This window comes from Rissa tridactyla, chromosome 7 (assembly GCF_028500815.1).
Source record: "Rissa tridactyla isolate bRisTri1 chromosome 7, bRisTri1.patW.cur.20221130, whole genome shotgun sequence".
NCBI classification, from domain to species: Eukaryota; Metazoa; Chordata; class Aves; order Charadriiformes; family Laridae; genus Rissa; species Rissa tridactyla.
The window spans coordinates 48,763,049-48,788,608 of NC_071472.1; the positions used below are offsets into that span (position 1 = coordinate 48,763,049).

Genomic DNA, 25,560 nt, shown 5'->3' on the forward strand with positions numbered 1-25,560 from the left:
CGGGGGGCAGCGCGCAGGCGCGGTGCCGGCGGGCCGCGGCTCTCGCGAGAGGGGCGTGGCGGGCGGGCGGGGCGGCGGCGGCCGCTGCATGTCCCGGCCCGGCCGGGCTGCACGTGGGCTCGGCGCGGGCGGGGGGCGGCGGGCGGCACCGGCACCGCACCGGGACCTGCTCCGGGCACCGGCGCGGGGAGGGCGGCGCCGGCCGCACCTTCCGTAAGTACCGCGGCGGGCCGTCGGCCGGCCCTTCGGGTAGCGGTGGGGCCCGCCGCCGCGGGCTGTCAGCCGGCCAGCTTCCCTCGGCGTGGGGCCGGGTGGGGGGTGCCCCACCCGCAGGTCTTCCCCCTGTGGGCCGCCGCTCCTGAGCTGTGGGTGCGGCGGGAGCGGCCCCGCACAGCCTGGCTGCGGCCAAGGTCAGCGCTCGGCCCCCAGCCCGCCCCGGAGGTCACCCCGGTCCGCGGCGGGGCTGCACCGTGCTGTCGGCCTGGCCCCGGTGCCGTGCGGGGCTGCCGCGGGCACGGCGGGGGCTGCGGGCCGTGCCGGTGGCCCGCTGGGAGCGGGGAGGACGGTTGCGGCCGCCCAGGGGCCCCGGTGGGCTGCGGCAGGCGGGGGTGCCGTGGCCGGGCGGGAGGGCTCCGGGGTCTCGGCGGAGTCAGCGGCGGTTCTGAGCATTTTTTTGTGTGTCTTTTACTATTTACCGCCCGCTCGGAAATTGCGAAGTACGTTCAGGGGAGAAACAGCCGTGCCGGCCAAAGGAGTCGTGCGAGGTGGTATTAAACGTGATTCATTCCCGCTGCAGACCGTGCTGTAGCTGCTCCCAAGTGAAGGCGAGAGGTGACATAAGTGCTGCAGACCGGGTATAAAGATTAAGGATGCCTCGTACTGTCTCTTGTAGGTCTGGTATGGCGAGGCTTGCTTATGTTATGGTAATAGCCGATAAAAACTGTTATTAGCAAACTTTTCATATGTTGCAGTGACTTCCACTTGTTTGTAAGCCAGCATGGAATATAATCAGGAGGAAAGGAATTAAATTATATTGCCACTGAGGGAGTAATGTTTCGGTAGCCTTTCTCTCTTGGAAGAATCCTTGTTGTTTGATTATTTCTTTTTTCTTCTTCTTCCCCCTCCTTGAAGCATATGCGATCTAAGTTACTCGCGTTCCAGAACTGGGCAACTTGATCTACGTCTGGTCAAGTTCTTTATCGCAGGCTAGTAAGCTATACCATGAAGCAGGGAACACAAAATGAATAGGCATCACCAGTAAGGGCATCATTTTCTTGAAAGTTATCTGTAATAGTAGGAAACAGCAACAAAAGCTGCATTTGACCTCAGTCCGTCTGTTATGGAGGAGTAAGGGGCTGCAGTAATTCTGCCTTTCTGTGTTTGCAGGGTCATGAGCTGCGGTGGCCGGGTCGGCGGTTGTGCTAGCACCTGCTGAGCGTTATCGGAGCCTCTGTGGACTTTGTCTCAGGTGAAAGGAAATTGCTTGTTGCCGGGGAAAGTAGTAGCAGGAGACGGTAACTTTACTTTTCTCCTGTTTGCTTTGTGCCTGTGAATGATCTACTGAGCTATAGCCCTGCGTGTGCGCAGTGTAGCCAAGGAGGAGCGCGCGGGAGTGTGGCATGGCTCCTCGGGGAGGTATGGCTTTTGCTTGGCTTTAGCACATGGACCAGAGCTGTCAGAGTGACTGAGCTGAGCCTGCTCCTCTGCCGGGGGTCACAGTGTGACCCAGTTCAAGTCACTTAACCTCCTCGCTCTTCAATGAACTTCCTGTGTAAAGGGTGAAATACTGTGTAGGGATGCTCTGAGCTGCTCTACCTGTTGTCTGGTAATCTCAACATTCCTGTGATTCTGCAAAAGTGCACCTTTACTGCGTGTATGTTGATGGCACAGTTTAGTTCTTGATTACTTGGTTTGCTTGCATGTGCTGCCTAGTGCACTGAAGGAAATTACAACCGTTTAGTAAATTAAAAGGAGCGAGCAGCCTGTAGAACTTGAGCTGTACTTGAAGTTGCTAGAATCCACCTTCTTACTGCATCGCTTGCCATCCTGGTACCACTCCTCTGACAGTCCCTCAGCTTCTGTTTCAGTGTTTCCTTGAGCTCTTGAAGGACTATTAAACGCTCTCATGGGACACCGGTGCTGGGGGATTTAGGCAGGTGACTCACTGTGACTGTAACAGAGTCTTTTACAGCGGGGCTGCAGGTCGTTTGCTCTCAGACATGCAGCAAATGGTGTTAGGTTTGGAGGGGCTGCAGGAACCCAGCTGTGTGTGCTGGTAGCTGCTGCTTAGGTGTGCTCTCCTTAGTCGCACCGAGGTTAGATACCTGTCCTAGGAACCAGGTTCCTTCTCGAAGATCTCCGGAGATGCTTTGAGATGCTAACACTGAAAATCATCAAATGCCTAGAAAGCCTTGGCTTTAACCTAGACATTCCACAATGCCTGAAATTAGACAACAGGAATTCCCCTCGCCACCCAGGGTGCGAGAGGAAGGTTCCTGCAGTTCAGATCCACCACAGTACGTACGTTCCCGGTTCCTGCGGATTCTCTTGGGAGTTAACTGTGACAGGAGTTTGTCTGAGGATTGCAGCAAAAGCTGTTCAGGGCCAGAAGCAGCTCATTGCTACATTGAGATTCTTGTGTTCACTTTGAAAACATTGCAGGCTGACTTTAAGGGTATTTGAGAGCGAGTGTACTTTTGCCGTAGTAGAGTTATCTGAAGAGCATAATGCTTTAAAAGCACCATACCCCACTTATGTATGGCTTTCACCTTTCATGTACACATAACTGATGTGAAAAAATTATTTAAGGTATTTCTAGTGTCCAGGGAGACTGTAATAAGATCAGGGCTGGTATCCCAGGTGCCCTTAGCAACATCTAGGAGTAATAAAAAAATATTAATTAAAACATTAATCACTTCTGATATTTTTAATGTTTCAGATCTAATGACTAGCCTTTTTAAAATCCTGATTTCTAACTACAGTGCTTCTGTGGAACTCTTAATGCAAATGGCTGGTTGAACTTCATGAAGTGATGATTAACTTCAGGCAGCCACTTTCAGATACTTGGAAGAAGCTGTTTTATTCAGCAGGCGCTTAATATTTCCTGGAAATTAAGGCTGTTGAGTTTGCTTCTCATGGGGATTGCTGAAGGTGATATGTTTGCATGTCACTCGCTGCTTTTGCAAATTACCTGTCTTCAGCTGTTTTACTGTTGGTTTGGTTTTTTATCGTCCGCTACTGGATTCTGTTTAACTTTGCTGCTCCTGCATTTTGTACCCTGGCTGGAAGCTGACTCTGAATTTACGGGCCCTGTACATTACTGCTAGCGGAGTTGAATATTTCATAAAAGATCACTTAAAATCATTCTTCAGCAAACAAATCACTGCTTGCAGACCTGGAGAGGTCCTGATTGCCTTTGACCTCTGCTGCCACCTGGCAATGAGGATGAGAAACTCACCATGTGCTGTAGCTGATTTTGACTCCCTGCGTATAAATAGCAGCAGTTCCTGGCAAAAGCTCATGATCTGCATGTGTCTCTTGTATCGGGGCATTCGCTTTCAATCGGGATAAATCTGTGAATTGGAAACCTGAGGTCCCTGGAACCAAGGATGGGAGTGTGTATCCCCATGAATGTTAGTGCTGTGACCCTGCAGTTTCCCCTTCCTTAAAGACAAGCCTCTTTTGTTACGAGCTTGGACTTGCATTCCATTTCTTCTTGAAATGCAGGGTTAGGAAGATGTTTTTGGTGTTCAGGGGTGCAGGAAAGAAATTTGCACATTACTTTCCTAAAATATATTCCAAGTTGAATGGAGTATAGTGTTATGCTTTGCTGCCTGGTAAAGGGAATGGGCTCTCATCTTTCGAGTTGGAGTACCAATTTTCTATTCCTTGCGTTTCCTCCAATTTAATGTGACTGTAGAAAGGTCGCCTAATCAGTGTGTTGGCTTTGCTTATTTAAAAAAAAAAAAAAAAAAGACTGCCAAAACTGAGGAAAGGAGGCAACCTGCAATCTTTGTGGAAGCCTTTCCGTGTAGGAGAACTAGTGTAATTTGGGCGAGGGCTTGCAGGTGCTGCTGTAATTCGGATCAAAGTGAAACATGTCTCTCTGATTAGGTCTCAAGTATGTTGTGCAACTTCTTGTAGCAAGATTGTTAATGCCTACAAGTTATCTTCCTGCTTGTTCAGTCTAAATGACTCTTAGTGAAACCTTTGCTGCTCCTTCCTGGCGTAGATAAATACAGAGTGCCTTCCTCACAAATGTTCTGTGTGCTTCTGTGGCTTATTCTCAGCAAGCCAAGCTCTGGGCACAGCGCTTCTGACTGAACAACAGGGCTTTTTGCTCTTCTGTTTAAGTCTAGTCCAGCTTTTGTTTTGAGAAGCCGATTATCAAGGTCTAAACCTCCAAGCGAGCAGGTCTCGATGCTGTTCTCCAGACACCTGTTTTGTCTCAGCACTGCCTCCCTTCTCGCTCTCTTACGGTGGTATCAGTGTGTTGTGATGTAAACCTCACCTCTCCCTCTCCTTGAAAAATTCAAGTCTGGTGTTTTTTGGTTTTTGTCTTGTGTGCAGAGTGTATTGGAAGCCTTTGGTTAGTTTAGTCTCTGCTGCTGGGTGTTGTGCATGCCTTTTTTGTGGAAATTGATATAGATGCCAGGCATTAGACTTAGCTGGTTGCTTTTAAATTTTAATGTGTAAGCTGCACCTGTAGTTGACACTGCACTATGTTTCCCACAGCAAGGGCTGTATTTAGCTTTGTTGGTGTCGAAGCAAATGCAAAATGCTAAGTATTGGAAATAGTTTTTCTGAAATTCTGGAAAATAATTTGTTCTCTTCTCCTGCCTGGTTGAAAATGCGGAAAGAATGAAAGATTATGAAATCTGGATTTGGGGAATTTTTTTGTTAGTAGATTATAAAGGTAATAAAAACTGCTTTGCTGTATTGTGGAGGACTGATTCTCTTTAGTCTTCTACAAAAAGTGCTTTTAAAAGAGTTGGAACTGGCCTGATAGGTGTGTTGAGGAGGCAGCTGTTCAGAAAGGATCCCGGTGACTGACGTCTTACCCTCTTGGCTGTAAGAAGTGGTGTTCATTGCCTGGTCAGGGATACCTGCGCGCAGTGTGGGTTAGCCTGCATCAGAGCACTTTCTCTGCAGTTCAAAGCCGGATGATAATAGAAAGGTCTTGAGGCCTCTGGCTTATGTGCTGAGCTCTTTTGGCTAGCCTGAAGAGGCAGAACATTTGGTCTGGCTCGGTTTCTGGAGTGGACTCCAAAACTGGCCAAAAAAAACCCCACCCTCCACCAAATTGTGAGGAACAGCCAAGAAAGATAAAGGGGGTAGTGGTAAAGTGGTGCAGAAGTGTTTTCTGAAGCTTGTTTCTGTATCTGAGAGACCTTTCTGGCAGAGCAGTGAAAAATTGATCTTGCCTTCCTCTGTAATAGAGGATTCACAGGGAGACACTAGCTTGGTTGAGGAAACTATAAATAATGAAACAATTGGAGCAGGAAGGTAATAAGATATAAAGTGCAGCAAGGAGCTTGATCATCTGATAGGGTTAATGTTAATTACAAAGTGTAACCTGTGACTTGCAGAAGGGATCAGCTCAGGGCCTTGCATTAATCCATTAGGCTGCACAGGTGGCGAGGGCTGCTCAGTCCGTGTTTGCGTATGTATGAGCTGCTTGGTGATTTCCAAAACACCTCAAAAAAAAAAAAAACCCAAACCATAAAAAAACCTAATAAACAAACCCAAACAGACCTACAGTTTGATTAGAGTGATACTTTTATTGTAAACCTCTGCCTTCGAGTGTGTAAATAGAAGCTGAGTCCTGCTTTGCCTGTAAGTGACACTGCCGGAGCTGTGGAGTTCTGCTGGGCTGCTCCTTGGCTCCCGAGAGGGAGAAAATTCACAGAAGCAGCAACTTTAAATGAAGAACTAATAAAGCCTTGGGCCATCAGGGTGGCAGCTTCAGCTGCAGAGGAGGGGAGTGAGCTGTTGTAGGAACATCAGTGCAGCTGATTACACTGAAAGCAGTTTTTATCTTAGAGATAAAAGGCAGCCTGATGGTGGTGGTGTTTCTTGCTCCAGAGCTCTAGTTTAGCTCTACAACAACCAGCTTTTTCGGCCTTTTACTTCTGTTATAATATACCCCTCTGCAAACAGGACTTTGATTCTTAACTATTTTAAGGATTGTGGAGTGGCTTCATTAGTAGTTTTCATTCACGGAGGAGCCTGTTTCTTGAGCTCTGTGGCCCGTGTTAACTGGGCTGTGGAAAGGTGGTATTGCTTAAGGGGTATCTCTTCACAGAGTCGTAGGGTTGGAAGGGACCTCTGGAGATCATCTAGTCCAACCCCCCTGCCAGAGCAGGGCTACCTAGAGCAAGACTCTTGCTGGTCTTGTCTTTCAGTACTGGTGTTTGAAGCAGAAATTGCTGCAGAACGCTTACCTTTAATTATTTCAGTATACAGAAATGTACTTGTTCACTTATTTTTAAAAGAAGTGCCATCCAGTTTGACATCTTGCTTGCTTGGCTCCTGCCTGTCTTTAGATGTTTGTGGCTATTGAGTCCTGTTCCCTGAGCTCTCACCTGTGAGCGATGTTGGTTTTGATGGTGGTACACCGGGCTGGCCTGGGAGGAGAGTGTGGGAAAGGCTGCCAAGCCTTGTGGCTGATTGACAGCCTGGTGATCAGGAGTGTGTGATGCAAGGGCTTGCAGCCCGGTGGCACGGCAGGCCACTGATCTCGCAGGTCTGTCCTGTAAGGTCAGCCTCTGTGATGCTGACCTGTGTGGCCAGGAAACCTCTTTGCTCTCCAGTTTGAACTACATTCCAAAGGGGCTTTCCAGCATCACCTGGAAGAAGCAGGGAGGTGGTCCCTCCATTGTGGGCTGCCTGTCTCCTTTATCTTTGTATGAAAAACAAAGAAGCTGTGATTTAGATCTTGCAGTGCCACATGCTGATTCAGCTCTCAATGAAAATGTGCTGTATGCAAGGGCAGGTCAAGTCAGTCTTTCTATGTCTGTTCCTGTGCAACAATTCCCCTTAGTTTAATCATAGAATGGTTTGGGTTGGAAGGGACCTTAAAGACCATCCAGTGCCACCCCCTGCCCTGGGGGTTGCACCAGCCCAGGTTGCTCCAAGCCCCGTCCAACCTGGCCTTGAACCCCTCCAGGGATGGGGCAGCCACAGCTGCTCTGGGCAACCTGGGCCAGGGGCTCACCACCCTCACAGCAAAGAATTTCTTCCTAATATCTCAGCTAAATCTCCTCTCTTCCAGTTTAAACCTGTTCCCCCTCATCCTATTGCTCTGCTCCCCAATAAAGTCCCTCCCCAGCTTTCCTGGAGCCCCTTCAGATATTGGAAGGGGCACTGAGGTCTCCCTGGAGCCTTCTCCAGGCTGAACCCCCCCAGCTCTCTCAGCCTGTCCTCACAGCAGAGGGGCTCCAGCCCTCCCAGCATCTCCGGGGCCTCCTCTGGCCATGCTCCAACAGCTCCGTGTCCTTCTGCTGTTGGTGCCCCAGAGCTGGAGGCAGCCCTGCAGGGGGTTCTCCCCAGAGCGGAGCAGAGAGTCACCTGCCTCGCCCTGCTGGGCACGCTGCTTTTGATGGTGGGGCCTCCAGTTCTTTAGGTTTTTGTCAACTCCTGTTCTTATGCCTCCTATAAGGCAGAGCATGTGCTACTGGTTATTTTTAGCATGGAAAATTTTAAGGATCCACGTGGTCCCATTTAGTTTTAACTGTGCCAGCCCTGTCCAGTTCTCTTTCACCCAGATAGTATTTATTTCCCGGGTGCTGTATTGCTAACTATAGGGTTTGCAGGGAGGCATCCTGGCCTTGCTGTTGAACCTACATTTTCGTTTTAGCTGCCTGCTTGTTTGCTCTGTGATCCTTCAGGATGGTCTTTAATTCCAGCCTCAATTTCCACTACATGGGATCTGGAAGCATGACCTCTCACGTGCTGGGGCAGGAGGGAAGCAGAGGACCGGTGGCACTGTCGGGTCTGTCCCTGCAGAGCCTGGGGGCTCAGTCACTTGGGAGTTGTCCTTTTCTCTCTTCTCGTAGGGAGTTGAAGCAGCTTGCCTCCAGAATAGACCTTTTTGTGCATTGAAAGCCCTGAAAATTAGAGCAAGTGCTCGCTGAACTCTCCTCTCGGACCTTGAGAATGAATTATCTGGCTTCTCTGTGAACCTCGTGCTGCAAACATTTCTAACCTTATAAGGATGTGTGTACTGAAGGGTTGTTTGTCCTGGCTACAGAAACAAGGTGGCTTAAAACTGCTCTCGGGCCCTAATGTGAACAAGTAGAGTAAGCTGACTGTCTTTGGGGTGGTTTTGGTTTTGTTGTGTTTTTTTTTTTTTTTTTTAAGATAGGCAAGTGTGTGCATTCATTCTTGTCCTCATCTCCCTGATCTTTACCAGGAGTTTTCCATAAATCAAGTCAGAATACATATTTGGAGAGCTGACTGACTCCTGCTCCTCTCTCCTTGGTGTCTTAATCCCATCCTGACCTACAGTGGGGATTATTTAGCAAGTTGGAAAAGTCTCATGTCCTAGCAGCAGCTCTCCGGCCGTGCCTTGATGTAAGGTGTGACATTTAGACGGGATTCCTGACGTGCCTTGAGGAAGTGGAAGTGGCCGGCGGCGCGGGGCGAGCGCGTACAGTGTGAGGGCTCTGCGCTGGCTCGGCTCTATTTTTGGTGCGGGACTGCACGGGGCCCTGCGTGCTGGCGAAAGGCACCGGGGCATCCAGCGTGTCACACCCGTCCTGGCTTTTGCAAGCTGATCGTCTCCAGTCCAAAGCCCGTGGAGCTGCTGCGTGTCCCCAGCTGGCTCCTCCTGCCTGGAGAGTGCAAGGACTGCCGGGCCGCGCTCCCTGCAGTTTGGCAGGGTTTAAAGCCATGTGATTTGACAAGTTGCCATTTTCTGTTCTGCTGCTGGCAGGAAAATCCCAGGCTTTCTTCCCCCCATGTGTTCAAATGATCCCATTGCCCCTGCAGTCCCGAACTGGCTGTCAAATTGGCAATGGAGAGAGGGCTTTGCCGCTCTTAAACGTCTTGGAAAATGAACGCGGGCTTTAGGAGCTCTCCTGTGGAGGAAATGAAAGAGAAGTGTGTGCTGCATCTTACAACTGTTCAGTTAAGGGGGTTAAAAATGAGCCATCTTCTAGGCATCACATAAAAAGTGACATTGTGACCAGCATGTCAAAATCAGGCCACCAAAGTCTTCCCATCACCTTTACATAAGATGTTTGTTGGTGTTGGCTGTCTCCAAGCCAGCCCGGTGCTTTAGGATGTCTGCTGGCATCTTGTGCAGAGCCACTGCCTTTTATCCCTTTCGAGCTGATGGAAGGATGTGGAATTCCCATTTAACACAGTCACTGATAGTATAATGCAGGTCTTGCTAAAACTAGTCAAATTAAAAACATGAAATTAAATCAGTTTCACAAGGAGCAGTCAGCTAATCCACCAGTCCTCACCGATCTAAATATCACAGAACAGTGAAGATCTTTATCTTAAGTGATACTAATGTTTAAAATGATTCTTAGAACTGTTTTGTCTGCCCGGCTTCGGGACAGGCCTGTCCCTCCGTGGAGCGTCCCGCTCCTGTCTTCTGCGCGGCAGAATTGTGTGGGACTATTGTTTGTACAGTCGGTGCAACTTAATAGGGAATCGGATAATAATAGGGCTGTCTGTTTAATCAGGAAAGCTTGCTGGGAATGGACTGTGTGAGCTACTTTAATTTGAGTTTGTGGTAGGCCTGTGAGACAGCTTGTAGGGTGGTTCTGCATTAATTATAACAACTTAAGCGGACGGCAGATGAGCATTCGCAGTGGCTCACAATGTGCCATTGTGCTGTAGAGCATAAATGTGAACCTTTTGTCTTAGGAATGTACAGAATTCACCCTTTCCATTTACCAAGTTCTAAAAACCAAACATGCAAATTATTGCATAGGTCTGTTGTTTTTTTAATTCCAAACCTCCGATGTTGCCATTAACCAAAAGTTCATCCTCAGCAGTGAGCTGTGCTACCTGACGTATAGAGCCAGCTGGAAGTAACTTTGATTTAGAAGGTATCAGATATGAATGTCCAATGAACACAGACTCAAGTTTTCTGGGTAGAACAACATAAATACCTCATTTGTGATATACTGGAGATGTTACTGGATTTTTTTAAATCATGTCTGCAGCAAACCTTTGGTTTGGGATTGAGCAAGAAACTTCCTAGTCCCTGTTTTTGCCATTCATTTATTTACTTGCCTCAGTGGTTAGGACTCTGCGGGGAACAGCACAGAAGCAGGGCTGGCGTCTGAGCTGGCTTGGGTGAAGTTGTGTGTTTGCTCCTGCGGGATGGGAGGCTGTGGCTGGAGGAGGTGAGAAATCTAGAGTGAATATTAAATTATCTGAGGCTTGGGTGCTCAGTTGGAGCCCGAGGGAGGCATGTTTTTGTCCCTCAGCTAGAATGTAATCAACTCATCCTGGAAATCGAGGCCCTGAAGGAGGGTTGTGTTTGGGAGCTGTGGTCAGAACACTTGTTCTGATAAGAGAAGATTTTTTCCGGTTGAGACAGACTAAGCATAGTTGAGAGACTGACTTGATTGTCTTCTCTTGTCTAAGAAATATTATGCTCCTAAAGAGGAACTGGATGATACGCTCTTCCAGTGGGTGGTTCCCATTCCTAGGACTTTGTTATCTCCTGAAAACAATGTTTATTTTTGTTACTCATTGGCAAAAGTCTTGAGGCCTGTTTGGAGAAAAGTCTGCCCTGTGTAAGCATTGTCAGACATGTGGTGCTTTGCTTTAATTCCTGCTCAGTGAAAACATAAACCGTAAGTGCTTTGCAGCCAGGCTGTTTTGGGGATGTGGGTAACTCTTTAGCTTTGTGTTCCACTGCGTGCCATTGTGCTGTAGAGCATAAAAGTGAGCCTTTTGTCTTAAGAATGTCCAGCCTTCACCCTTTCCATTTACCAAGTTCTAAAAGCCTGCAGGCTTTCCTGAAGCAAAAGGAAAGACATACCAGCCCTGCCTTGGATAGCCCAGGTGAGGTTTGTAAAGGGAGGAGCGTGACCGGGACATGAGTCCCAGCAATGTCCAGGCACGGAAGGGTCCACAGGGACATGAGTCCCAGCAATGTCCAGGCACGGAAGGGTCCACACACTGTGTAGAGTAAGAGAGGCAGCTTTCATCTCTAGAAAGTCAGAGGAGTAGCAGCTGTCAAGGTAGTAAATTTAAATGTAGAACAAACTTTGGAGCTGGGCTCCCAAGTAGTAGTGTCTCTATGGAGGCTGCTTTAGCTAGACAAATACCACTGTTATAAGGGTGTTATAGCACATTTCCCATCTTTGCTATTGCAAAACCTTTTAGAAGGACTTCTGGTTATTGGGAGACACTTGCTTCATCGGGCTGTAGTTGCTCTGTGTTTAGGAATTCCTACACGCCAAACCTGTGCTGTGCCCGCGCACCAGCCCCTGCAGGGCTGTGGGTGAGAACCTTTGCAAAGCGCTTCGCCTTCCGTGGGTTTTTACGTTTGAGAGAAGTGTGTGTTGTCGGCCTCTGAAACTCTCGGGAATGTGATGCTGCCTTTCACATGGAGAAATGCAGTGTGTCAAGTCTGTGTCTTGGAAGGCTTGTGGCACAGCTGTGTTGTGAACCCAGCCTGATGCTGGAGAAGCTTGGGGTGCTGGATGCTGTCCTTGTGTGTAGCACTGACCCGCAAAGGCGAGGCAGGAGAAAGGAGGTGAAATTGATTTAAGTGTAAGGTGAGGTAAGGTGAAATTGGTGAGTATAACAGCAAGAAATGTCTAGATATCCCTAGTCTTAGGTAAGGATCTTGTTCTGTGGTTTTGCTAGTAAAGCAGATATGTGAATTTAAAGAGCTGCTGGAAGTCAAGCCTGGGATGGATGTTAAAATCCTTTCTAGGACCCTGTCTATTCAAGACAAAGAACAGAATTTCTATTCTGTTTGTGCTAATAGAAAGACCTCCAGGCATTTATGAAACTTTAGCCTTCTTGGTACCTTCCCTGTGACCTATTTTAACATGGCTTCTGTTTCGCTGTCTAGGTACAATTGCTGAAGCTTTGCAAAATGGCTTTATGCTTCCGCAGTTTCACCCTATATGCCATACCTGGAGTGCTGGCACTTGTTGGCTGCTGGTGGATCTATTCCCACAGAAAAAAGCATGCAAGCTATCACGACAAACAAGCAACAGCCATTGAAGAAGAGCAGCAGGAAGAAGTGCCAGAGAATGATTCAGCACCCAAAACAGAAGCATGTGTTCCTCGAAGATTGCCTTTCTCCTCGGAAGAGGAATGCCCAGAGAATGAAACCTCGACCTCCCTGCTGTCAGCAGGGTCGACGACGCCCTCTCTTCTGTGTCAGACTCACGGGAGGCCAGATCTCTCACAGGACCTTCCAGACCTGTCAGTAACGACAATTCAGCCCAGCACCCTTGAGGACGACAGTGAAAAACTAGAAACGATAGGATCTCAAGATGAAAGCGGTGTCCCTGCTTCTGTTCCTCTCCCCCTACTCTCAAGGAGCACCGAGTGCCACAGCAGTGCTGCAGTGAGCCTTACACAGGGCTCAAGCGCCAGCGCAAACCAAGATCAGTGGCCATCAGCATCATTGACACATGAGTCTTTGGGAGTCACGGAGGAGATCAGCAATGCAGAGCAGTCAGATGATTCTTCATTTAAGCCCCCTAAGGAAAGCCAGATGCCAGAAATCGTGCTATCGGATGCTGGCCCTGTGACAGCCCCTTGCTTGGGATTGGAGAAGGAAGCCAATACCCCACAAGTCTCTCTCAATAATGAAGTTGAAGTTGTATCAAGTCACATGGATTCTGCAGTGAACATGTTACCGAATAGTTTGGAGTCCGCCTGTGTGAAGCGGCCCAGGGAAGAAGAGATGTCCGAGTCAATTGCCAGTACTGTACTTGTGTGTCAGGAGAAGGACACGCAGCCAAAAGGAGATGAATTGGAAAGAGAAGAGACTGGAGGAGTGAGTTTGGACAAGGAAGAAGTTGAGAAAATTGAGCAAGTAGCAATACAGATCATTTCCAAGGTCATTTTGGCAGCAACGGAGGAAGTGCTGTCCAGTTCTGCAAGTGATGTGTCCAGTTGGATCTGCCAGACCGCTGCCAGCCAAGTTGAGAGACCTCTAGAGACGGCAAGTGTTGTTTCCTCTGATCAGGTGCTTGCAGAGGAAGCTACAGGAGTGGACAAGAACATTGCTGTGGAGAGTGATGCTGCAGTACTGACATCCCTGCAGACAGAGGAAGGGGATCAGTGTGTGACAGGTTCTGGCTGTTTAACACACAACTGTTTATCCAGCCCTGTTCAGGGAGACACAAAAGACTGTCGGATGAAGAACCATGTGTGCAGTCAGTCCCAAGTAGCTGATAGGACTCCTGTGGAAAACCATGGAGAGTTACTGGAAAGGTCATCTTTGGTTACGGAGGACTCTGGGTGCAGCACATACGCATTTGAAGGTGGGACGAGTGTGGAGGACCCATTGCAGAACACAATGCTGTCTGTCACATCAGGCCAGCATTCGGACTCACTGAGCATATCTGCAACCCACGACACATCTGCTGAGCAGAGCTCAGTACCAAGTGAAAAACCTCCTACTCTGAAGCTACCTGAAGACAGCATAGTGCCATACAGTAATGGGATACTGAAAGAGGATGGAGATTTGCATGACGAGTGTAGCAGGGCAGCAGGGATGGATGGAGAACACTCAGGAGGTAAGGGATTTGAAAATCCTTCTACAAAAACCTGAACAAGCATTTTATGTGCTGCAGAACATGTTTGGATAAATCCTCTTCATGTTTACCTTCCCCAGTAGATGAATATTTAGCCCTCACGTGCAGGTGGTAGGCATTTGCTCTCAGAATTCCCATCTCTGCAGGATCCAGTGTTAGCTGGGTGATCTTCAGGGTATACTGCAAAGGGGTGAACAGGCTGGTCTCCTTCCAGCATGACGCTTACTGTCTGAAGCTAAGCATGTGCTCAAGTACCGCGGTGAAATGGACCGTGTCTGGAGGTAGGCCAGGCTGTTGAGCACCTTTCTGGTTTGAGACCTGCTAATACAAATGGGTTCTGCTTCAGTTCAGGCAGCCTCTGGTAAGCACTGGTTCTTACCTGTGTCTATGGGCTGCTGCTGAAAGGAAGCTGTAAGGCAAGTTTCTGAGGTGCTGCCAGATGAACCGGGGAAGTGCTCTGATGAATTGTGATAAAATCAGTTGGTTGCAGACCAATTATCCTGAAGCCGTTTTGCTTGGAAGGGTAGGTGCATGCCACGAAATCCCAACAGGGAGCAATGTTCATGGAGTCCCCCATCTGTCTCTGTGTTGCTTTTGCCTTCTAGATCTGGATGATATGTGCCTGGCAGAACACAAAGCTGTCTGAGCAAATGTTAACCTCTGTGACCTTGGGGATGGATGTTGAAGTCCTTTATAGGACCCTGTGGTGCCAACAGCCCTTAATGATAGGATGTCTTTTGTAATTGCTACAAAATAGTTGGAATGCTGCTCATTGCAAGACACGGGGATTGAGTTTGCCAGCAATTAAGGATTAAACCCACAAAATATTTTCATTAGTGGTAGTAACCATAGAAAGAAAATGGTTTTGCCTTGTTGTGAATGCTGATGTGACAAGAAGGTACAAGAGTGTGGTGACAGGGGCTGAAAGCTCTGCACGGAGACAGCTGAAGGGTAGGGAGAGGGGATATAGCAGGTAAAGTTGATAAGGGGGCTATGTTAGATGAGAGGTCCTACAGCTGACCTTCACACCCAGGCTGTGAGACTGAAATCCTCATCTTCTCTAGGGAGCCTGTGGCAAAGAGCTGCACTGTTTGCCTTTGACTTTCTAGGCATCTCTGCTGTGTTACTAGTGAGATGTGGCAAATGTGAAGCAGCTGTTGGGTTTATTTTTCTCTTTGGTCTTGCACTCGGTGGCCTGAATACTTGTAAGCAAGTGAGGTGCTTCATGCTTCTGCTTGTTAATCTGGAAGAGGGATCAACCTTGTGTTACACTGACTATCTGGGATCTGACCAGGAGGAAGCTGCTTGAGTTTGTCCCCTTCCCAAGTAGGCATATTCCCGGTATTGGCCGATAGCTTGGCAACAAAACATAGCGTGTCTCTGGCACCTTGTTTCTTCAAGCATATGACAAGTTGGGCAAGAGGTGATCCCCTACCACAACTAGTAGGGGGCACCCCTGGCACTGGACCTGCAACCCCTGTTGGGGCAGGGACATAATGTCAGTGCAAAGAGTAGACGAATAGGTTGCGTGTCCGTCCCTGTATGCTGAACTCCCTGTGAAAAACCCTGTTTAAGCCATGGGGAAAATGCAAAATACCTTGCTGCAGCAGCAGCTCAGTGGTGATGTTGGCATAGCCCTCGTTCAGCTGGTGACTTTGATGTGTAAGGTGTCACCATGTGTCACCTGCTGTGTAAGGTGTCACCATGTCTGAAGGACTCCTCCTGAACTCGGCCCTCCTTCTGTTGCATTCCCAGAGGTGTGCAGGTTTTTCTCTGGGAATAAAAGGAAGCTTTCAGTAGGCTGTGTTTGACGGAACTTCACCCTTTCTGAAATGCTGGAGAACCTGATACAGGAACATCCCAACTGAATGCGAAGGAAGAGCTCAATGTAACCTCTCTGAAATAATGTGTTTTCATGGCCTTGTGTCTGGTAGCTGGATTGTGTGGGTTGTCCGACTGCTGACACGTGTGCATGTCTTGTAGGTTCGGATGTAAATAACATGGATTTTGTGGACAGTGGCTGTGCCCTGAGGAAGACAGTGACTCGCCAGAACTCTAAGCTAGGAGGAGAATCCAGCAAGTCTGACTTCATTATCTGGGAAATAGAGGTCCCAAAGGTAACCAGCCGCTGGGCTGCTCGCGCATCCTGCTCTGCCCTGCATAGCTATCTTCTGGTGCTTCCAGTCAGGTACTGGCTCAGTGCCATCCCAGGGAGATCAACAACAAATCGAGGAGGATTTAAGCATTTAGCTCCCATTGGGACTCCACAGGAGTGAAGAGCCAGTACACAACTGTAAACAGGAGGCATGTCAGGGCTACGTCCAGGGTAACGTTTGTTGTTGACCTCACTATTCCTTGTTATCTTCTGCCCCAATCTGTTAGTCTGATGCTTTGAAAGCATTCAGAAGGCTTTGAGGGTACACAGTTATTAAGAGCAGGTGATGAATTATTATTTTTTTTTTCTTTCCACTCTGTAGGAGGGTTACATTTCAACTGCCGGTCCAAACCCTTCCTCACAAGCTGAGCGCTCATCTGAGCTATTCTGTGGAGCTGCTGTGTCTCTGTCTTTTTATAGTGAGCTTTCTTTTGGGTTGAGAGAGAGATCGTGGTTTTTAGGACCATGTTCATACCTTGTGCCTTGCTTTGTACATACAAAATCACCTGTGGCTGCCCCGCATAGCATTGCTCTTGCAGTTCTGCCTCTCAGTAGACCTGCATACTGTAGTAGACCTGCCAGTGATGTGAGACAGCAGCCCCAGCAGGACGAGCGTGCTGCCCTGGCTGCTTGGGTGCTGCGAGCCCAATGAAGACGTTGTAACGTGCATTTTAATGGATCAGTAAAACACAGGCTACAGAAGCAGTTCTACAGCAGAAAAATACATTTCAGTGGTTAGCGAAGACAGGCTGTCACTTTTCTTAAAGCAGTTAACTTTATGTTGTACAGGATTATCCGTACTGACTCGGGCCCGTACGTCTGTTCTGCTGTCTGGTCTCTGACAGTGAGTGGTGGCAGGTGCCAGTGGAGGTGCCAGGGCTTGCACAGACATCTCTCCGTCACCCTGCACAGCTCTCCAGGGGCTCTGTAGCCTAACGGCAGTGGTAGCCTGCTTTACTCTCCTGTGATTTTTGTCTACTCCCTTTCTAACCTAATTAGCTTGTTTAAAAATTGCTAAAACTTAGTATTTCGTATTTGAATGAAAAATGCATGTAATATGCTTTTACAAAAAAAAAAAGTAGTGGGAGATCGGGAGAGGATGTGACTTTACTTGACTGTAGGAAGACAGTAGCCTTTAGCAGGCCTGGTTTTGTCCCATTGTGTCTTTGTGTCATTCTAAAAGAGATGGAGGAAGAGTGGAGAACTTGCACTGGTCCAGGATTGCCTTATGTTTGTCCTGCCTGACCCTACACTACGGGAACTGGGAATATGGGTGAAATAAGCCACAGGGAACACTGTTGTTTGATCCACATTTCTATTCCTGACTGTTGCTTTCTTATCTCTTTCATAAAGGAATTAGTTGGCCGTTTGATCGGCAAGCAAGGAAGATTTATGAGCTTCTTGAGGCAAGCATCTGGTGCCAAAATTTATGTCTCAACACTACCTTATTTCCGTGACTCCCAAGTCTGTCACATCGAAGGTAAGTGGAATGTCTCTTTATTCATGGTCTAACACGTAGCTTGGGGGCCTTAATTAGATGGGCAGGGAATTTAAACAGATTTAGTGGTTTTGCGAGTCCAGTGCTTTACAAAACTTTTCTGCTCAGTGCTGTTACAGTAGGGGTATATGCCAAGTCACCTGTGCCTTGGTATGTGAATCCTCTATTCTAGAGGTGAGGATGCATTTTAACACCTTCGGCTGCTGTAGATTAACCAACACCTTCTGCAGGATCACTTTGGGCTTGAAGGAGGAGCTATGGGATGGGTATCAGCAAATGCAGTCTTGACTGTGAAGGATGTTAGATTAATTGTGGCCAAAAAATATCTGCCAGTGAACTGGGTTCATACTGGAGGCTAAAGCTGTTGAAACTGGGACCTGGTGGTCCGAGTTACTCGCATTGGTCTGATATCAGGTTACATGGCCAATTTATTAAAACTTAAATTGTTGATGTAGTGCAGAAGGCTTCTGGTAGCTATATGGCTTCATGCGGCAGCGGTGGGGGTGTCCTCAGCATATCTGTGCTACAGACTTTCTGCGGTATTTTTGTCTTTCAGGCTCCTCACAACAAGTAGAAAAAGTACTGAGCCTGATTGGCAAGAAGTTCAAAGAGCTGTGTCTCACCAACATCTACGCTTTACCTCCACCAACACCATTGACACTTCATTCCCTCCTTATGACTGCCTGGGTAAGTCCCAGCTTGCTGGCCATGCTGGTGCGGGGTGGGAGGCTGTTGCTGGCCACCCCCATGGTAGTGTGGAACCATTTAGGTTGGAAAAGACCTTTGGGATCATCGAGTCCGACCATTTAACCTAACACTGCCAAGTCCCCTGCTAAACCATGTCCCTAAGCGCCACGTCTACCTGTCTTTTAAATACCTCCAGGGATACCCTGAGCAGCCTGTTCCAGTGCTTGATAACCCTTTTGGTGAAGAAATTTTTTGTAATATCCAATCTAAACTTTTCTTGGTGCAACTTGAGGCTGTTTCCTCTTGTCTAATCTCTTGTTACTTGGGAGAAGAGCCCGACCCACATTTCTTTGCTTACACTGGGCATCTAGGGTCTATAAAGCAATTGTGCACATAACTGTCTCCATGGATGTGAAGACAGGCTTTGTTCTGAAGAAGTGAATTTATGCTGGGAAATGGAAGGCGGTTTAGATGTATTCTGAGCGCAGTAATGCTCGGAAGCTGCCCAACACAACAGCTCTCTAGCAGCCAGGGCAAATTACTTTGAAAATTATGCCTCTGGGGTAAATCTTGGACAATACTTGCAAAGACTACCTTGATGTTTAAAAACCACTGTGGGCAGGGAATCCTTGCAAGTTGCACTGAGGTGATAGTGCAGCATGACTTGACCCATGTAATTTCTGACTCTGCTCACTGATCTCTTGGGTAAGTCAGTCTTACAGCTGCTTTGTGCCGATAGTCTTTTTGTGTACAAGATGGGCCCCATCCCAAGTCTGATTTCCTTTGGAACAATGTGGAGTAACAGTACGTAGCTTTCTGCTCCTGATCTAAAGCAGCCTTTGGAAGCGAAATACCAGAGTGCCAAGGGTTTTCCACCCGTGGCTGTAAGCCTCAGGAGTTGCTGGTGGAGCATGGAGTTGCTGTGAATGAAGCTTGTGTTCCAGTGAGCACTAATGAGAATTTCTTTCCTCCACGTGACAGCTGTTTCTCCCAGATGGCGTCACTGTAGAGGTGGTCGTGGCGAACCAGGTCGATGCAGGGCACATGTTTCTACAGCAGCATACACACCCCACTTTCCATGTCCTGCGTAGCCTCGACCAGCAGATGTATGCCTGCTATTCTCAACCTGAAATTCCAACCCTGCCAACGCCAGTGGAAGGCAAGTAACTTGGTTGCTCACAAATTGTCATGCAAAAGCCTGATGCCCCTGAGTTAGGCTTGGGAAGTTTCCCAGTGGATGAGAATTTGATAGTTCACTTGTCACTTTGTCTTTTTTTAAGCTGCTGCCGGAGTATAGATGTTGCTCTACTCTTCCTTACCCCACTCATCCCTGGAGTTACCTCCCCAGCCACTTAGTTGCATGTTGGAATTCAGAATGAGATGAAGTCTGTCACAGGTTATTTCTGATCAACTTGGCATCTGGTGTGTTTTTGCTGACAAAGTGTGCAACTGCCCACAAATCTTCATAGTGTCAGTGTCTGCACATGGTGTAAAGTGGAGGGGGCATCACATGGAAAGGGGGTATTAGCGTTTACTCTCCTTTTTAGAGACAGACCTTGCTGCTAGTGACCAAAGGCTGGAAGGGAAGGGGATACCCAGCTAGAACAGCAGGGTAATGGCAGACAGACTTGAGAGTAAAACCCACCTCTCCTGTGTCCCAGCTGCCGGCCTGGTCTGATGGGGGTGTGGGCCATGTTGAAAGAAGATGGAAGTGGCGTAAGAAATGCTGTTGATTCTCAGCAGATAGCTGTGCAGCACTACTCATGCCTGCAGTGCTGACTTCTGGAAATCCACTTAAACCGAGCCTTTCGTCTCTGTACTCTTATGTTTTGCAGTTGGTATTATCTGCGCGGCTCCAGGCCTGGATGGGGCATGGTTACGGGCTCAAGTTATTAGCTACTTTGAAGAGACCGGTGAAGTGGAGCTCAGATATGTGGACTATGGAGGATATGACAAAGTGAAGATTGACACGCTCAGACAAATCAGGTCTTTAGCTCCTCTTCCTTGGCCTGAGGCCATACCTGGCTTGAATCTTCATCATAGGCATCCATATCGTTTGAATTGCTTATAGGTTTTTCCACAGCTGAAGTGGGAAATGGTAGAAAGATTTGTCTCAGCAGTGGGTTTGGATTTCTTGGGAGCACAGCAAGCTCTTGCAAGGCTTTTTTTGAAGGGGAGGGGAGATGAAATTGTAACTTCTACCACTTCAGCGTGGAAGCTGAGCAAAAGGATGCCTTCAGGAAGCCACAAAGTGTAGTTAATTCGGCTAGGAACAGGGTTCAGATTCTCTATGCCCCAGCCCCATTGACTGAAAGAGCCGTATTGGATGAGGGTTTTCCTACACAAGCCCATTAAATACTTGATTGTGCCCCAGAGGTGGGAGAAAAGCAGTACAGCCTCCATTATGGACATGGTTTTTGCTTGGAGCCCAGTCCAACTTGGCTGGGTAATCAGGCAATTTGTTGTCTGATTGCTGGGAGAACAGTCTTTTTTTTTTTTTGACTGTCATCAATTTTAAACTGAATTCCTGTTAAGAGTAATTGATTAATCAATGTCACCTTGAAGAGTACAGGAGTAACTTAAAGCCATGTTCTTATTCCAATTTATTCTCTTTTCTTTAAGGTCTGATTTTTTATCACTACCTTTCCAAGGAGCAGAAGTTTTACTAGACAACGTGGTGCCACTTCCAGGTAATGGAGCTCTCGAGACGTACCGTTGGCACTCCTCCTGCAGGTTTAAATGGATGCCAGCTGTGTACAAGCAGTGATTCTGTCTAAACCTTCTCCTTCCTTTTGCAAGCGCAGCCTCTGATGTGACTAGAGCAAGGATTGGAAAAACTGTATTTTATTTTTCTAAATGTGCTAGTATGGCGTAACCTGTCAGGCTCCAGGGGAAAGATGATAAATGTCCAGGCGTTTTCCTGCATGGAGCAGAGAATGAATTACTCTCCCAAACAGCAAGTTGGCAGGACTGGCAGGGTATAGGTGAAGTGGCTGTAACTACTCTGCCTTCTGCTGTCAGAGAGTAGCTGTAAATGCAAACTTAGTTTTTAATCTGCTAGACATATATCTGACACTTTCTTACTGAAATGACTGATATGTGGAGTCCTGTGTTCAAAAGACTACCCTCCAAGCACTGGAAGAATGTCAGTCACTGCCTAGAGTGCTTTCTGGTTTGCTTTTTTCTTTTTTTTTTTTTTCTTTTCTCCTGGGGTTAGAGCTCCCTGCTGTATTGGAGTCTAAGAAGCCGGCCTTCTGGGTGCGGAGGGGGTGGCGGTAGGAGCGAGGGGTCAGGTCTGGCCATGGGGGTTTGTGGCTGGCAGGCTCCAGGAGGCACGGGCCCTGCCAAGGCTGTAGACGGATGGCAAGGTTTAAGCTGCACCTAGCAGAAGTCAGTGTTTTGCGCATTCCCTGAGGTAATCGACCTCCTGCAGTATTTGTGGGGTTGTTAGGAGTTCACTTGCTGCTGGAGATGGTCTCAGGGTGGGGAGCACAAAGGAGAAACTTATTTTGCAGCAATTTTGTAGGAAATAAGCAGCTTTCCTCCAAAATGAACACACTTATGTCCGGTCTACGGTGTAGACTGTATTGCCTGGGACACGAGGGTTTCCTGCTGCATTACGGTGTGGAGTTAGCAGCGGTACCCACGGGAGCTGTGCAGGCTGTGAGAGCTGAGCTGCCTCCCAAAGCGTGCGTTTGGCGCCGCTGAGGTGCCGGCAGCCGGCACTGTAAATGCTTTTGAGTTCCCATTTACAGTACTGCGCTGTGCACTGCACGTCCTGAGGCCCCTGAGCTTAGTTTGTTAAGGATCAAAATACTAATGGCAGCTCAAAGGTACTGCAGAAGTAGACTTTTCTGTCTTTAAAGCCTCCTAATTCATCAGCCACTTACGTTCACATTAACTTAGCTAGTGGCTTTAGAAAGCACTTCATCCTTTCCCTTCAGCAGCACAGCAGGCATAATACTTGTGTGATCTCCAGCTTAATAGACTGGTTTCAGCAAATGCCTACAGCAACAGCAGGTGAGGATTCTCTGGCCTAACTTATGTAGAGGTCAGACGAGATTAGCTTAATAGTCCCTTCCGGCCTTTTAAAGCCTGTGAATATCTCATTTGTTTTCTCCTGCTCTTTTCTTTCCAAAGATGAGGATCACTTTTCATCCGAAGCTGACGCCGCTGTTAGTGAGATGACCAGAGGCGCAGTCCTAGTGGCGCAGGTACACGAGAGCTGTCTGGAAAAGCATTGTTGCTGGTCTGAGCGCTGCTGTTTCCTTCTCTGCCCCCGGCATCTGTGTGTGCTAAAACCAAATACAAAGCCAGAGCCTGTAGCCCGGCTGCTGGGCAGGGTTCTTCTTGGGAAATCTTCGTGCCCAGAACTTCCTTGCGTAGCATCAGCACTGCTCCGGGACTGCGTGGTTGGGTTGACCATTCCCTCTTGTCACTGCTGTGGGCCCGAAGGAAGGGCACCTGGATGGGTTTACAGAGCACACAGGGGCCTGTTGTCCAGCGGACCAAGTATTCAACTGGGTCTGCGCTGCTTTGCCAGTCCTTGTAGCGCTGACATGGGGATCTGGCCCCTGGCTGGCCAGAGGGAGAAGGAGGACTTCTGGTAGCATCCAGGGGCTTCTGCGTGCAGCGCTGACCTCGTCAAAGAGGCACTCGCCTCTTTTGAAGTGCTTCTCGTAGTGGCTGTAGCTATCCACGTAAGTTAATTGGGCCAAATGGGATGCTGATAGCGTTTGTGTTGCTGGATCTCGCAGCTCCCTTTGCTTGACGCAGTGCCCAGATGCATCGCTGATTCTAACAAGGGCACGGATTTGAGTGAGGAGAGCAAACCTGCCAGCAGGGTGTCCCAGCCGCCTGCTGGTAGCAGGTACATTCCTCTGGCCTGCGCAGAAGTACGGAGTGTCTGATACGCAGTGAATGACGCTCGCCTTGCATCCTCCGTGGCTCAGGCCAGAACTGCTGCACATCGATGTTTTTCTGTCTTTCCAGGTCACAAATTACGATAGTGCCACAGGTCTGCCACTGATACAGCTGTGGAACTTGATGGGAGATGAGGTGTGTATGTTGACATGCCTATTTTTTCAACGCTGTTAGAGTTTATGTAGACTTTTTTATTGTTGATCAGGAACTTGCTGATGTGTCTCACTAGTGTTTTTTTCACCTGTCTACTTTTTTTTTTTTCCCCCACCTCCTCTAGGTCCTGTCAATAAACAGAACTCTGGTGGAAAGGGGATTTGCTCAGTGGCTTGACTACTAGCAATGTCCTAGATGCCTCGACAACTCTTTCTGCAGAGAAAAACAAAAGTTTTGCACTGTTACAATTCGGTTTGGCAACCTCTCATGAGAAGACCTGTTTACACCAGTGTGCGGAGTTTTGTGGTCCACTGAAACCCCTTTTGCTCAACTGTTACCATTTCACTAGAAACACATACCTCATTTCTGTGAAAGGCGGGGTGTTAAAAGCCATAATGACAGATACTGTAGCTTTAAAGCAAAAAAAAAATCCTCCCTGGCCTCTGCTCAAAAGTTGAATGGAAAAAAAAAATACAAACTTAAAACCTTGGGGCTTGCTTGAAGCTAGCAAATGCCCCTGAAACATTAACTGTGGTTGCATTTTTGTTCAAGATGTACAACGTCCTATGAACTTAGCGTCTGCTTTTCCTAAAAGTTATATTGGTTGTCCTTTTTTAACAGGCTCTGCCTATGAAATTAATGAATGTTATTAAGGAATTTAATGTTCAGTTATGGATTTTTTTCTTTGTTGTGCCACTAACCTGCACAAACAACGCTCATCTTGTGTCTTCCTTATGCCAGGAGGTAGATGAATTGCATTCGTTGCACTTACTGTGGCACATGTCTCACTGCAGTCATGGTTTTTAGGCTTGATATGCTTAAGGAAGAAAGAAAGCTGCTCCGTGCAGATGCTTGAAGTGCAGGATATGTTACCACTACAATTTTTGCTCTGAAATGTCATGTATTTAAAGAAAAGAACTGATTGCCAAGCCCAATTGTAGTTTATATTTTTCTAGCTGTGCAAGTCTGTAAATATATATAAAAAAAAAACATTGTAATATTTTGTACAAGAAAATCACTGGAAACAAAGGGAACTTTACAGAAACTTTTTCACACCAAAATGTCCTATATAGGTAGAACTGGTTTGGAGTGCATTAGGGTAGCTGACGTATTTGGAGCATCTGAATGTTGGGAGTGTTTCAGCTCTGCTGTATACAGGATTAGCATTCCCTTAGATTGCTGTCTGGTTTGAATTGTGATCACTGCATTCTTTGCTATGTCGCTGTACAGATCTGTTTAAAAAAAAAAAAAGTAACAACTTGGCATTAATATTGCAGTGGTGTTCTCTCTCAATTTTTTTTCGCTCCTTTTTAGATTTCTATCACATATTTAAAATTTTGCTCAAGTAATTTAAGATGACTTAATACTCTTAAACAGATGCCCTCTAATGTATATCATTTTAGATATGTATTGAGCTGGGATTTATTGCTGGCAGAGAAGATGCTTGCCAGGAAAATGTTGATGTAGTCAGCCCTCAGAAGATTTTTTTTTTTCCAGGTGGATTCAAGGATGTCCTTACATCCTCTGAGCTAACATGTCAGTGCATCACACATTTGGATAGTTGCCTACAAAAGCATTTGGTCCAATCCCTTCTGATACGGTTATATCCTTTTTTTTGAGTTCTCTCCTATTCGGCGCTTATGATTTAATGTTTATGTTTGCAATAACATCCAATGAAAACTAAATTTGGTAACTCGGTTAAATCTATAAAACATATATCCTCTTGGAATGTTTCTTTCCATTTCAATTAAAGCTCGAATTTTAAGCCGTCTTAAACCGTGATGACTAAGAGCCTTCATTTCCTGACCTCTTGCGATGCGGGGTTGGGAAGGGCCCTCAGTGGGGTGAGCAGGTGAAGGGAAGATCCTGATGACAGAAAGGTCAAGCTTCAAGTCTCCTGGGATTCCTTTTACTTCCCGCTGAAAACTGAGTTTCTTTTTATGATGAATTATTAGAAAGCCTTTGTCTGAGCGCTGGTACTCAAGGCTGTTCAAGCTGTTGGATATTTGTGGAATTAATTTACTCTGGACTTGGGATGTCCCTTTTGTCACACTTGAGTGTTGAAAAGTGAAACTTGGGAGTCTCTTTCTATTGTGCAGGCTGTAAAATCCCTTCTTTAAAATGTTGACAGGTTTCTTGTTCAAGCCAGGCAGTGTGATGTGAATTGGTGTCCCAGTGAACGGTTTATTGGAGCACCTTGCAACTGGGAAAGTCTCTTCTTGCAGTAGGATGTATTCACGCTCCCCGCATGGGAGAGAAGCGAAGGCAGGGGCTGGTGACGGCACTAGGGCAGTCAGAGAAAATGAAGAGCCCTGCGCTCTGGTCTCAGCCTCATGGAGGTGTGTGCAGTGCCCAGAGTTCACCTGCGTTTCTTCTGAATTTGTCTCCAG

The 25,560-nt window shown here is 47.5% G+C and overlaps 1 protein-coding gene across 3 annotated transcripts; it reads left to right on the forward strand.

Annotated features, from left to right (window-relative positions):
- Positions 1-73: 73 nt before the first annotated feature.
- Positions 74-24,946, forward strand: AKAP1 (A-kinase anchoring protein 1). Of its 3 annotated transcripts, none has more exons than XM_054209541.1 (12): positions 74-213; positions 1,387-1,514; positions 12,053-13,736; positions 15,738-15,871; positions 17,263-17,389; positions 17,964-18,094; positions 19,076-19,253; positions 19,930-20,080; positions 20,717-20,784; positions 22,235-22,308; positions 23,087-23,152; positions 23,295-24,946. In XM_054209541.1, exons 3-12 carry the CDS (start codon positions 12,077-12,079, stop codon positions 23,352-23,354), a joined length of 2,649 nt encoding a protein of 882 aa, XP_054065516.1. In that variant the 5' UTR covers positions 74-213; positions 1,387-1,514; positions 12,053-12,076; the 3' UTR covers positions 23,355-24,946. The 3 variants fall into 3 exon arrangements, with proteins under 3 accessions (XP_054065516.1, XP_054065515.1, XP_054065517.1); XM_054209540.1 differs by having other exon boundaries at positions 1,387-1,468; XM_054209542.1 differs by lacking the exon at positions 1,387-1,514 and having other exon boundaries at positions 82-213.
- The last annotated feature ends 614 nt before the right edge of the window (positions 24,947-25,560 follow it).